Raw genomic sequence first — 13,715 nt, forward strand, 5'->3', positions numbered from 1 at the left:
AACAAGCTGAAATTTCACTGGGTCTTTAAGCAGCTCTTACACTAAAGTGCATTCAGAATTTTAGTATGAAAATCATGACTACCTTGCCCCTTTCAATTTAGCTTAACCCTTTACACTCAGGAGAATTGGCCTCTATGGATAGGGCAAAATTGAAATGTTTCTTAAACTATGAAAAGCACAACACATTCTCTACATTTGTTAACTCAAACCATTCAGTAAAAATAATATACCTGGAAAATGTGGGTTAGGTACGTCAGACCAAAAATGACCGGTGTGAGAGAGGACTAACTACGGTCTGTGGTGCCACAACTCCGAAGTGTGCACAGTTCATTTCAATGCACTTTGACAACTATAACCACATTACTCACAAACTGGATGGAAAATTCACAAAAGTATTTATAAAAGCCAACAATGTTCATTTGACATGGTGGTGTGATCTTTAAGTGGCAGTGGAAACATGTGAAAAGCAACGTGAAGTGTTGGGTCACATGTTCCATGAACTGAAATAAAAACATCCCAGAAATGTCCATATGCACAAAAAGCTTCAAATTGTGCTCACAAATTTGACATAACTGAGCATTTTCTCCTTTGCCAAGATAACCACCCACCTGACAGCTTCTTGCTATGCTACACCTGATCGAACAGGTGCACCTTGCCACAGATGTCTCAAGTTGAGGGAGTGTGCAATTGGCATGCTGATACTAGAATGTTTACCGTAAGCCACCTCCAGTTTGAGAATTTGGCAGTACATCCAAATCTGCAGACCTATGGTGTTGTGGTTCTGATGTCAAAGTTCTAACAATTCCCCAAGGGGGTGGTGTTATGGACAAATTGCATTTTATCAATAGCAATTTGAATGCATAAAAATACCATGAGCCTGAGACCCATTTAAGGTCTGACTAGAATCTTATTCCTAGTCATGTGAATTCTAGATTTTGGCCTAAAAAAGAAAAACCTTCTAAGTTCTTAATTTACCCTTATGCAGAAAATAAAATATTGCCAATTAGCAAGAGGGATGGGCTTCTTGTCACAAGTTCAGAACAGCTGTCAGTCAAGACCAATACAGCGCAGAGCCCTGAAGTCATTCATAGCACTACAGCGTTCCAATTTAGGTGCTTGTATATGTATGTGTAAAGGGCTACATATCAAATGTAGCAACCCGTGGTGTAAAGTACTCAAGTAAAAACATACTATTTATACCCACTACATTCCTAGAGACAATGTAATTTTTACATCATACATTTTCCCTGACACCCAAAGTCCTTGTTACATTGACAGGAAAGTGGGCCAAGTCACTTAGACTTGCGCTTTCATCCCTACTGCTGCCGATTTGGCGGACGCAAACACAAACGCTTAATTTGTAAATTAATTCTGAGTTTGTGTGCCCCTGGCTAGCTATGAATAAAATTGCTGTCTGGTTTGCTTAATAAGCTATTTGAAATAAATGTACATTTGATAAAGTGCAATTCCATTTGATAAAGTACATTTATAGCCAAACACTTCCTCAAGTAGCATTTTATTGGGTGACTAACTTTCTATTAAGGCATCTTCACTTTTACTCAAGTATGACAATTGGAGTACTTCCTACCACTACATGTAACTTTTCAGAATCATAAAAGCTCTTTTATAATTGGAATACTGTTCAAAGGCAAAGTCATTTAACCATGTGGTCAGAACCAAATGAGTTCATTTCATTGCCTAAAGGTCTATAATCTGAAACCACATCTCACTTGTGTAGACCTACTCAAAGGTAATCCCCATGGACCAAAATCATTAGAATTGTGTATAAAGAACAAGCCCATAGAAACTGCAACATTCTTTATTGATAAGGCATAAATGCCGTTTAATTATTTACGCCACAGATGACACCACTTCCTGTGAAAAAAAGCAAAAGTTGTGTTAGGCCAAACTTGAAGCTTATTTGATTTTAAATAAAATATAGAACAGCCTACTGTACCTCTGAAAAGTTAGTATCGTCAGGTGAAGGTTGTGTAGAGGGAGAATCTCCATGTTTCTCCAAGTCAGTCATACTGGTCTGCTTTACCACAGGGCCTGCTCGCCTAGGAATGGAAGAGAATAGGTTCAATCTATTGACAAACAGCTCACATTAGAAAGCATTCTAAACACAAGAAACCTAGTAGATTGATATGTTCAACTAAATGGTGGAGCCATACAAGCAGTTTGGATGGCGTACCTTGTGTTTGCAGCCTTCCTCCTGATCACGGCAACGAGGACACTGATAACTACAATCCCAGCACAGAGACCAACAGCCCCATAGATTAGTGGGCCTTGCATGGTCTTGGTGAGCTGGTCTTGGCAGGAGTCGCCACTGTAGCCTAGACCACAGGCACAGGAGGTGCCCCCATTGGTCTCCACACACTCTCCATTCCCATTACAGCGCTTCTCGCTACACTGCTGCTTGACATCCAGGTTTCTCACCAGCCCACTGTTGTCCAGAGAGGTGGTAGTGCCAGGATCTGCAGACATGGGAATGCTGGGGCTTGGAGGCAGGGTTGGAGCTTTGGACTGGACTTCAGACTGCCCTTTGAGATGGACACCTGATGGAGAATCAGACTAGTTTTGTATTCAATTGAGGTTAGGTTATGACAGTAATCATGGTCCAGGGAACCCAAGAGCTGCACATTTGTTTGCCTTAACACAACTTAAATAATCAAAGCTTGTGTTAACCACTTCAGGTGTGTAGTGCTAAGGATCCTCTAGGACCAGGTGTGGGAAATGCCAAGTTACAGCTAAGATTGTTAATTTCAGGCATTGCTAATAGAGATCTCACAATTCTCATCCGAGGTGTCAAGGCAGTCAGGATGCCCATCACAGAACTTCTCCAGGGGGAGGCATGTGTGCCCGTCCAGACAGGGTCTACTACCAGCTGGGCAGTGCTGGTCTAGGGTGCAGTGTGTGGCATTGACTGGTTGATGGCCATGGGCACACCTACAGGTCCTACCACCAGGGACAGCCAGACACAAGTGACTGCAGTCTCCATTCCCATCTGAGCAGAAGTTGAAGCCTAGAAATAGATGTGTATGAGGAAGAATAAAATGTGAGAAGTCTCAGTAAATAGAGTAGTGTGCAAATGTTGTGGCCTTTCTTACCCATCTGGCTGGACTTGCTGTAGGCCTTCAAACTGACAACTTCAGTGTTGACCTCAAACCAAAGTGTCTTGGTCAGTTGGTTGTCTCTATACCAAACTTGGGTCATGTCTGAAACATTTGATATGTTCAACAGCAATGATAATGCAAAACCATGGTGAAAGAACCATTACCCTTAGTTCTACTTTGATTAATGTATCAGAGCTATCTGGCTACAGTAATATGTGGCACTCAGTACTGGCAGCTGTGTAAAGAATAATCTACATTACCACGGTCTGTCACCCAGAGGAGCATGCCGTTGCTGAGAGCAAATGCAGTCAGGCCATCCCCAGTTGTAAACTCATTGTATCCAGACCCATCAACTCTGACAGAGCCGATCACCCCAGCACCTGGAACATAAAATAAAAGTATTCCATCACCACCTATAGATTGACTTAAAAGGAAGGTTTGTATTGTATAACAGTGGTTCCTCACCGATGTCAGCCCAGTAAATCTCCCCGCCATCATTGGAGAAAGTCAGGGAGGTGGGCTGCACAGCATCCTTCCAAACCAGCGCTCGCTTCCCCCCGTCCATGTGAGCACACTCCACATGAGCGCCTTCCCCCTGCTTGGCCAGGTTGGTAAAACAGAGTCTTCCACTAAGTGGGTGAAGAGCTATGGACTCCAGACTTCCCATATCAGGAATTAACACAGCAGTGTGTTCCCCATTGGAAGAGGTGACCTGCAGGCGTGGCTGTTTGGTGCTACTCCAGTATACATTGAGGGTTATCCAGTCTAGAGCCAGGGCTGTGACAGTGTCTCCTTTAAGTTGCAGGAACTGGCCACGAGGCACCAAGCTGGTCTCCTTCAGCTTGAAGAGGCCTACAGAAGACTGGCCAGAGTCAGCCAGGTACAGGATCTTGTCTCGTAGGGTGTAATCTAACATGGCTGCCTCATTGACATTGGCAAGAGGTAGGGAGAGGTGCTCAGGCCAGGTCTTCAGGCCCACAGCACTGAGCATGGTCTGCAGGTAGATCTAGAGACATATATACACATACATCTAAGTACATGGTGGTGGAGAAGTTTGTTGCTTACTCCTAAATTACTGCACACAAGTAGCACGCAAAGCCAATCGGGCTTCCAGACTCAAAGTACAGGTTATTACTGAGAGTTGTGATGTTACCAGGCATTCCTATGAGCTTTTCATTTGAGAGGACAGGGACTTTAATTCATTAACATGTAGCATTGAATATAGTGCGGTATCAAGTGAAGTGGGTAAACCTGAGTGGGCAGAGTCCTACCTGTGTGACAACAGTTGGAGACAACACCAAGAGGAAGGCCGAGTTGACCAGGTTGGAGCAGTTGAGGCCATCATCCGCTAGGAGCAGACCAGAGGGACACTTGCAGACCCCTTTGGGGCCAGGGGCCAACACACACAGGTGAGAGCAACGAAGTTTCTCACAGGGACTATCGGTGCTTGTTTGCAGCAGTGGATGAATGACCTGCACCCCCAGATACATACAAATCATTAAGCACACATTTGAATACGAACATGTTCTTCGTGCAATTACAGCAAACCCATGAGATTGCCATCTTATTTAGGTGAAATTAATATATTTCCAATTCACACATTGAAATAGGGGAAAAGATACTTGCTTTGAGTCCAAAGGGTTGTGCAGGTCGTTTGAGTAGAACTTTGCAGTTCTTTCCAGTGATTTTATCAGCCCCTTGAATAGTTCCCCTCTTGGTGTCTGACCAGTAGAGCAGGTCATTGAAAACTGTGACTGAGAATGGGTTGGTGGTCTCCGTCAACTGCAGAATCTTCAGGAGGGAAAGGAACAGAGCGGACATTGAAATATGGCTTTTAGGTTATCCAACAGGTAGGATTTCATTTAAAGCACCGTTACACTACAAGTCTGATCTAGTCCTATGCAAACACCCATCCATTTGTAGTACCTTGACGTCCCCGCCATCCAGGGTGGCTGAGCCAATGCACCCAAGCTTCTTGTCCGTCCAGTAGAGCCGCTCCCCTATTGGGTCCACAGCCAGACTGCCTGGCCAGCTGAGGCTGTGACTGACCACCACTCTTCTCTCAGACCCATCCATTCCTGCCCGCTCAATTTTTGCCTCGTTACTAATTGCCGACCAGAACATGAGCCTGCAATTAAATCCAAATCAATGTTTGTTGATTACTGAAAAGGTATCCTGAAAACACAACAAATCATTAAATAACATGAGCCTACAATAGGACACCAAGATTGTTTAGCAGAATGTATTAATTCAGTCAAAATTACCCTTCTCCAAACAAATATAAAAGCACTAGAATGTTTATTTGGGTGCTGTTCATCAGTCACAACTACAAAATATACTTGCCCCTTCTGTGGCAGGAGTGCCAGAGAAAGAGGTTGTTCAAAGTCCTTGTCAAGAATGACAGTGAAATCCAGAGTGCTTGTAATAGTTGAGTTTAATCCAATAGCAATAATCCGACCACCTCCAATGCCATCAATCCAGTACAGGTTTCTCCCTACCCAGTCAACAGCAATGCAGTCAAATTTGACACCTGTAGAGGTCAAAATGTTTAACAATAAATGAACAAATAACTTTGACCCGTTTTCACAGTGCCATTTACAGCCGCAATTGTTACGCTTAATTTAACCATGATACTAACCTTTGAAAAGAGTGCCTTGTTTTTTTTGGTCTAGAGAGGACCACTTTATGCTCTCTGAATCCAGGCTGACCCAGAACACCCTCTGATCCCGCCAGTCATAATCCACAGACACAATGGATTTCTTAGCAGACGACACCAGGACATCCAGACTACTGCTTCTCAGCCCAACAAGGAACAGGTCTGTCTGCACAGAGGCCAGAAGATAAGGCTCACCTGTGGGAAAAGAATGTGGGTTGGTATAGACCTGTGTGATGTATACGAGTACTTCAGCTAACATACCCTGCATTCCAAAAGTCAGTTCACTGACTTGCACATTGATCCCCAATTTAAAAAAATAAAACAAGCAGAGGGAATTTCCATGATTGTCACTAAGCCTTGATATTTTACCCATGATCTTGCAGCGGCGGCCATCAGATTCCAGCAGGTAACCAGGGTTGCAGTGACAGTGGAAGGAGCCCTGAGTGTTTATGCATGAGTGGCTGCAAACACCTTGTCTACCACCTTCACACTCATCAATATCAAAACAGGACACTGCATCCTTGTCGAGCTGGTAACCAGCCTTACACCCACACCTCTTTATGTGAGAGAAACAGAAGCGGTAGAGGTGGTCAAACACAATGAGAAGCAGATAAGTAAAACAAATCTCTCAACAGCATTTCCCCATTACTCACTGTTCCCTGTGGCGTGCTGTAGCAGTTTTGGACACAGAGGGCTTTGTCTGGACACTTGGTTTCGCAGTCGCCACCCTCATCAGAACCATCAGCACAGTTTCTGACCAAGTTACACACCAGGGCTGTGTCCAAGCACTCCGACATACTAGCACACTGGAACTGGTGAGAGGGGCATGTTTCCACCTGACCACCTATTAACAAATGTACAAAAACACAACTTAGTCCATTTTTACTGATGTCTGAATAATTAAAAGGCTTATTCATTTACTATTACAAATCCAGTTTCAACATACCAATCCAGTAATTAACAAATCATACATAGCTAAAATAAGTTTCTCAAATTACGCACATCCTGCCTCATCACTTTCGTCAGCACAGTCCTTTGTTCCATCACATCTCCATGCTTTGGGAACACATTGACTCTTTGATGTACAGGCCCACTGGAACTCCCCACACTTCAATTGGACCATCTTGCAATCCTGAAAGAGAATTCAATATACTGCATTATACCCAAGTTTTGATTTACACCATGAGGTAAAAGCACATTAGCTACTAGCCTTGTAATTACCACTGCGCTATCGTATAGCGAACAGCCATGCAAGCTTGTGAGATCAGGTGGCTTGAGGCTATCCTAAATCAAGAGTAATAAATAAGGCTGTAACCCATTAAAGAACTCAATTCTACATCGTACAAATCTTTTACATTAGCCATCCTGCCTGTCAGTTTCTGCCCACTTGCCAACTCCTTAATGAATTGTCATGCGAAACATACTTCACCCAGGCCAAATATTCCCACCTTTTCATCAGAGCCATCTTTACAGTCCTGCTCCCCATCACAGACCCACCCCTCCAGCAAACACTCCTGGCTTTGTGGGCAGCGGCGGTTGGTGGTGCACTGGGGGGGCTTGGTGCAGCTCTCCTCGTCAGAGTGGTCCCAACAGTCAGGATGCCCGTCGCAGCGCATGCTTATAGAGGCACACTGACCACTAGTGCAACGGAACTCCCCACTGCTGCAGCTCTCATCAGCTATGGGTAAAGGGGACCAATCAGCAATTTCTTAAATTGAACTTCCTCTAAAATAAAGCAGTTTGGACAAGATTTGACAGTTTCAACATGGCCCCAGTTCTGCTTAAGTTTAGCAGTTCCTTGGAAATGAAACTAACCACAGTTGGCCTCGTCAGTGCCGTCCAGGCAGTCCCTCTCGCCATCACAGAGGAAGGTGTCAGGGAGGCAGCGGGTCTTGTTGTCACAGTGGTGAGCACAGCCCTCCATGGGTTTCAGGCAGTGCATCTCATCAGAGCGGTCCTGACACTGGGCCACCCCGTCACACACCTGCCTCAGGTCAATGCACTTCTTCCCATGGGTACACTGAAACTGGCCTGAACATACAGTTTAAGAGCAATCAATAGGTCACCTGTGACGAATATTTCTAAGATGGAACTCTAAATATGCACACCATGCAACTGTTCTTTGTGTACATGTTCAATGGGTTTGAGTGAATTCCTGCTAGTTAAAGGTTACAGTAAACATGTATTACACTAGAGAGCAGTACTGTCATGTACAGAATAAAAGCAGGTGGAGGAATATGCTTTTCAAAATGTCAAGCTACTATTCATGTTTATTTTTTATGTTGACCGATTCTTACCACTTCCACATTCTAATGAACACCCTTCCTCATCGGAGCCATCTTTACAATCTGCCTCTCCATCACACACATGGCTGTAAAGCACACACTCAATATTGTTCTGGCATGGTTTAGTGCCAAAAGTACACTTCAGGGGTGCTGGTACCGACATTGAGGTGGCATTCCCTTCGTTGTTGCCGTCATAATCTTCAGCAACAAAATAGCGATGATTTTTCTGAGCATCAGTGGAGTCTGAATCTAAGGGTGAAATACTGACTTTAGTATCAAAGGACAAGAGGCAATAAATTATAGCTCAACTTGTGTAAAGACAAAGGATCATTGTTTAAGCAAAACTCAAGAAGCTATAGTGACAGTGGGGGGGGGCATTACCACAGTTGGCCTCGTCGGTGCCGTCCAGGCAGTCCCTCTCTCCATCACAGAGAAAGGTGTCAGGGAGGCAGCGGGACTTGTCACAGTGGTGAGCACAGACTTCCATGGGTTTCAGGCAGTGCATCTCATCAGAGCGGTCCTGACACTGGGCCACCCCGTCACACACCTGCCTCTGGTCAACGCACTTCTTCCCATGGGCACACTGAAACTGGCCTGAACATACAGTACAGTTTAAGAGCAATCAATAACAATGAAATGGTGACCCGTGAGGAATATTTCTAAGATGGAACTCTGAACATGCAGTGGTCTACGCAACTATGTGCATGTTCTATTGGTATTTGAGTGAATGCGAATATGCTAGCTAGTTCAAAACACTGCTCCAGTTAACATGCATTACACAAGATGCTCTGGTTCCCACCTTCTGCGGTTACTGTACCACCAACTGAATTTCTCTGCCTGAAGTACCCCCTCATGTGCATTTTACTAGTAGGCCTATGGTCTCATTAGTCTTGAAGTACCCCCTGTGGATAGGCCATGTAAAACCCAGGGATCCTAGTAGCCCTGGTTGGGAACCATTGCACTAGAGCAGTATTGTCTTAAACAATATAAAACAGGGGGAGGAATATGCTTTTCAGAATGTCATACACATTTCTACACGCTGATTCTTACCCTTTTCACATTCTAATGAACATGTTTCCTCATCTGAGCCATCTTGACAATCTGCATCTCCATCACACACATGGCTGTAAAGAACACACTCAGTCTCATCCTGACATGGTTTAGTGCCAAAAGGACACTTGAGGGGTGCTGGTGCAGACATGGTGGTAAACCCTTTGTAGTTCCGCAATTCATTTTCAGAAACTTCAACATGATTATGACCATCAGAGTCTGAATCTGGGGAGATTAAAACTGACTTTAGTGTCAAAGGACAAGATGCAGTAAATTGACATGTGTTTACATAAGTTGAAAGATGTAATAAGGACCATGTTTTATCAAAACTTTAGAGGCAATAGTGACAGGGGCATTACCACAGCCTGCCTCATCAGTGCCATCCAGGCAGTCCTTCTCTCCATCACAGAGAAAGGTGTCAGGGAGGCAGCGGGTTGTGTTGTCACAGTGGTGGGCACAGCCCTCCATGTGCTTTAGGCAGTCCACCTCATCAGAACGGTCCTGACACTGGGCCACCCCGTCACACACCTGCTCCTGGTCAATGCACTGCTTCCCATGGGCACACAGGAACTGGCCTAAATGAATGGATTAAACACTACTTCAAAATGTTGGAGGGACAGAGATGTAACTTAACTGATGATTTTATTGATTTAAAGATCCTGAAGTCCATCCGAGGAAATCACTGATCTAACTCTAGAAAGCAATGTGAAAGCAATGGAAACCTTCAGTGCATGTGACAGTGCAGTCCTCCTCATCAGAGCCATCACTACAGTCGACTTCTCCGTCACACACATGCTTGTAGAGAATACACTCAGATCCAGTCTTGCAAGGTTTAGTGCCCAGGTTGCATTTCAATGGAGTCAGCACAGCGGCACTCAAAGCTATTTGGAAGTAAGGAATAACAAATAATTCTCTAAATATGAGATATCTGAACAATGACACGCAAAGGAATTAAAGTTAATCATTTTTCTGTGACTAACAATATGGATTGTATAGGGCGGTCTAGTCAGTTTTTTGGTACAACTATTGGGCATTCACATGCTGTTATGGAGTTATCAAAAGTTCAGAGTTACGACTGGGAAGTTTCACTTGAATGACTAAGTCATAATTACAAGTGGGAAACAGATTTTAATTAATTTTTTTAAACCCAAGTTGGGTACTGACCTCTCACCTCAACCAAAGACAACAAATCTATTGACAGTTCCAAACAGTGTTGATAACGTAGTTAGCCAAATGTATTATTAGCAACATTGGCTACTTTATGAAGCTAGCTAAATTCTTACTGGTGGCAGATTTAGTCCAACGTCAAAAACACTTAAACACAAATTCAACAGATTAGTGAAAGCCGTCAACCACAAGCATGCCCCATTACTCACCTGAGATTTCCAAAATTGCTATACACAGAAGCAGATAGAAAGCCATGCCTGATGAATGCAAGATGACCAAGTAATGCAAGTGCTCAGGTCAAGGATTTTTATAACGATGCCAGGTGATACTAATTGAACATTGAACCAATCAGTGAGGGTGAAGGAGCTCTATGAGGGTAATCTCACATGGACAGATGACAATTGTTTTTATTTTACTACTAAAAAAACAACATTACAATGTCTTTGTTCAATGTCCGATTACAATGGCCTCCGACTAACTGATCTACAAATTACCTTGCATCATAAATAACTCATTATTATTTGTAGATCAGTCAGTCATTCACAATTTACCCATGATACATTGAGGTTTTGATCCTCTCGAACACGGCCTTTGAGGACGACTTGTGGAGTTTGGGAGAATCTCAATTGCATTTCCTTGATTCCTTGCATCCTCTCTCCTCACCTCCTTCTAATGGGTTTTGAGAAGGAGGTGAGGAGAGAGAACGCAAGGACGAATCAAGGAAATGCGAGGAGGAGTCAAGGAAATGCAATTGAGATTCTCCCTGTGACCCAGTAGTCTACATTGGCTTCCTCTCTTTGGCAGTGTTCGAAAGGATCAAAACTAATGTATAATGGATAAATTGTGACTGACTGATCTAGAAAATAATAATAAGTAGTTAGTTATGATGCAAGGTTCTTTGTAGATCAGTCAGTCGGCAGTTGCCTGCACTGTTGGCTGCAATATTGAACACCCAGGGCTTGACTACTTTAAAGGCGATTCTTTTGACATTGCAGCTGACTTTAAAGGTTAGTCGAGACTGACTGACTGATCTACAAATCACCTTACATCCTAAATAACTACTCAATAGTATGTGTTGATCAGTCAGTCAGTCTAAATTTACTCATCATGGTTTTGATGCTCTCTAAATTTTGCTTCTGCCCATCCCGGTTTTCCACATCCATGCAGATGAATGGAAGGAAATTAGGAAAGGAAGCCACTTAGACTATTAAGATGATACCATGGTGGTGAATCCGTTCGTGTCAGGGGGCTAGGGTCAGTCTGTTATATCTGGAGTATTTCTCCTGTCTTATCCGGTGTCCTGTGTGAATTTAAGTATTCTCTCTCTCTCTCTCTCTCTCTCTCTCTCTATCTCTCTCTCTCTCAGAGGACCTGAGTCATAGGACCATGCCTCAGGACTACCTGGCCTGATGACTCCTTGCTCTGTCCCCAGTCCACCTGGCCGTGCTGCTGCTCCAGTTTCAACTGTTCTGCCTGCGGCTATGGAACCTGGACCTGTTCACCGGACGTGCTACCTGTCCCAGACCTGCTGTTTTCAACTCTCTAGAGACAGCAGGAGCGGTAGAGATACTCTGAATGTGATCGGTTACAAAAAGCCAACTGACATTTACTCCTGAGGTGCTGACCTGTTGCACCCTCGACAACCACTGTGATTATTGTTATTTGACCCTGTTGGTCATCTATGAACATTTGAACATCTTGGCCATGTTCTGTTATAATCTCCACCCGGCGCAGCCAGAGGAGGACTGGCCACCCCTCATAGCCACCCCTCATGGTCCTGTGTGGCTCAGTTGGTAGAGCATGGTGTTTGCAACGCCAGGGTAGTGGGTTCGATTCCCACGGGGGACCAGTACGAAGAAAGAAAAGTATGCATTCACTACTGTAAGTCGCTTTGGATAAGAGTGTCTGCTAAATGACTAAAATGTAAATAGCCTGGTTTCTTCCTAGGTTCTGGCATTTCTAGGGAGTTTTTCCTAGCCACTGTGCTTCTACATCTGCATTGTTTGGGGTTTTAGGCTGGGTTTCTGTATAGCACTTTGAGATATCAGTTGATGTAAGAAGGGCTTTATAAATACATTTGATTTGATACTGTAATAGCGTGCTCAGCCCCCTCCTGTACTCCCTGTTCACCCATGACTGTGTGGCCACACGTCTTCAACTCAATCATCAAGTTTTTTGACGAACAAGTGGTAGGCCTGATTACCAACAATGACCAGACAGCCTACAGGGATAAGACCCTAGCGGAGTGGTGCCAGGACAATAACCTCTTCCTCAACGTCAACAAAACTAAGGAGCTGATCGTGGACTTCAGGAGCCAGCAGAGAGTACGCCCCATCCACATCGACGGGTCGCAGTGGAGAGGGTGAAAAGATTCAAGTTCCTCGGTGTGCACGGACAACCTGAAATGGCCCATCCACACAGACAGTGTGACGAAGAAGACCCTCACGAACTTCTACAATGCACAACTGAGAGCGCCCTGTCGGGCTGTATCGTCTCCAGAGGGTGGTGCGGTCAGCCCAACGCACCACCAGGGGCACACTCAGTGGTGTAGTGGAGGGTATATGCAGGTATACCCACTTATTTTTCAGTGAGCATTGCATATACTCACATCTTAATCCCCACGATGCATATCAAAGTAGTGTAGTGGAGGTATATGCTGTATCAATTAATAAGGTTTGATTTAATTTATTAGGATACTCATTAGCCGACGCAAAAACCGACAGCTAGTCTTACTGCGGTCTGACACGTAATGAAAAATACATTACAAACAAAAGAAAAGATGACAAACTGATGGAACAGACTAGAATGTTTAGCTTAAAATGTTGATAAAATATTTCTTCACATTTTAGGCACAGCAATGTGCAAGCACAAGGTGGTAGGCCTACGCACCAATGTTCCAAAATGTAATTTGCGGGAAAACACCTTTCTAAAATGTGCACCACGCATGCGAGCGGTTTCATGGACAGAGATGAAAATATCCATTCGAAAATTAGAAAGAGGTGAGATTAAAGATGCAACAACTATCATGGTTACTAATATGAATAGGATAATGCCTTTCCCAGCTAAACAATGAAAGGAAGAAAACCAACAGAACAGGAAAATAATTAATCAGAAACCTGTGAATTTCTGAGTCAGTTGACAGCCTCATTTATCTGTTCAATAGTAGGCCTACCAATAGCTTACCTGCACAGTACAGCTTGGGTTGGCCTGACTGTGAAAGACCAATATGGGATTGATCATTTTTGGTCATTCAGTGTGTCACTGTTTCTCATAACATTTTCACACAGGGTGCCTTTCCTTCACCGGGTGGCCGTTTGGAAATGTTTTGTCAAAATTAGAGTATACCCACTTCTCCAGAAACCACTAGGCACACTGCCTGCCCTCCAGGATGTCTACAGTACCCATGTGTCACAGGAAGTTCAAGAAGATCATCTAAGACCT

At 44.0% G+C, this 13,715-nt stretch overlaps 1 protein-coding gene across 1 annotated transcript; it reads right to left on the reverse strand.

Annotated features, from left to right (window-relative positions):
- Positions 1-1,803: 1,803 nt before the first annotated feature.
- LOC106580049 (uncharacterized) lies at positions 1,804-10,624 on the reverse strand. Its single transcript, XM_014160614.3, has 23 exons — positions 10,484-10,624; positions 9,830-9,988; positions 9,467-9,682; positions 9,108-9,332; positions 8,439-8,651; positions 8,070-8,306; positions 7,588-7,803; positions 7,221-7,450; positions 6,775-6,904; positions 6,426-6,616; positions 6,142-6,328; positions 5,755-5,967; positions 5,460-5,646; positions 5,043-5,244; positions 4,743-4,907; positions 4,388-4,588; positions 3,582-4,122; positions 3,377-3,496; positions 3,111-3,218; positions 2,792-3,025; positions 2,195-2,558; positions 1,958-2,060; positions 1,804-1,875 (listed from the first exon to the last, which is right to left on the reverse strand). The coding sequence occupies exons 1-23, from the start codon at positions 10,527-10,529 to the stop codon at positions 1,852-1,854; spliced, it is 4,512 nt and encodes a 1,503-aa protein (XP_014016089.1). The 5' UTR covers positions 10,530-10,624; the 3' UTR covers positions 1,804-1,851.
- Positions 10,625-13,715: the final 3,091 nt, after the last annotated feature.

Source organism: Salmo salar, chromosome 20, assembly GCF_965601325.2.
Source record: "Salmo salar chromosome 20, fSalSal1, whole genome shotgun sequence".
Lineage (NCBI taxonomy): Eukaryota > Metazoa > Chordata > Actinopteri > Salmoniformes > Salmonidae > Salmo > Salmo salar.

Bases quoted from the DNA above. Each gene is read 5' to 3' on its own strand.
- LOC106580049 (XM_014160614.3), bottom strand. From the start codon at position 10,529: ATGGCTTTCTATCTGCTTCTGTGTATAGCAATTTTGGAAATCTCAG. The intron at 4,908-5,042 runs GTACTACAAATG...TCCCTCCTGAAG, and splicing joins TGGATGGCGGGGACGTCAAG to ATTCTGCAGTTGACGGAGAC. The intron at 3,219-3,376 runs GTAATGTAGATT...CAAATGTTTCAG, and splicing joins CCTCTGGGTGACAGACCGTG to ACATGACCCAAGTTTGGTAT.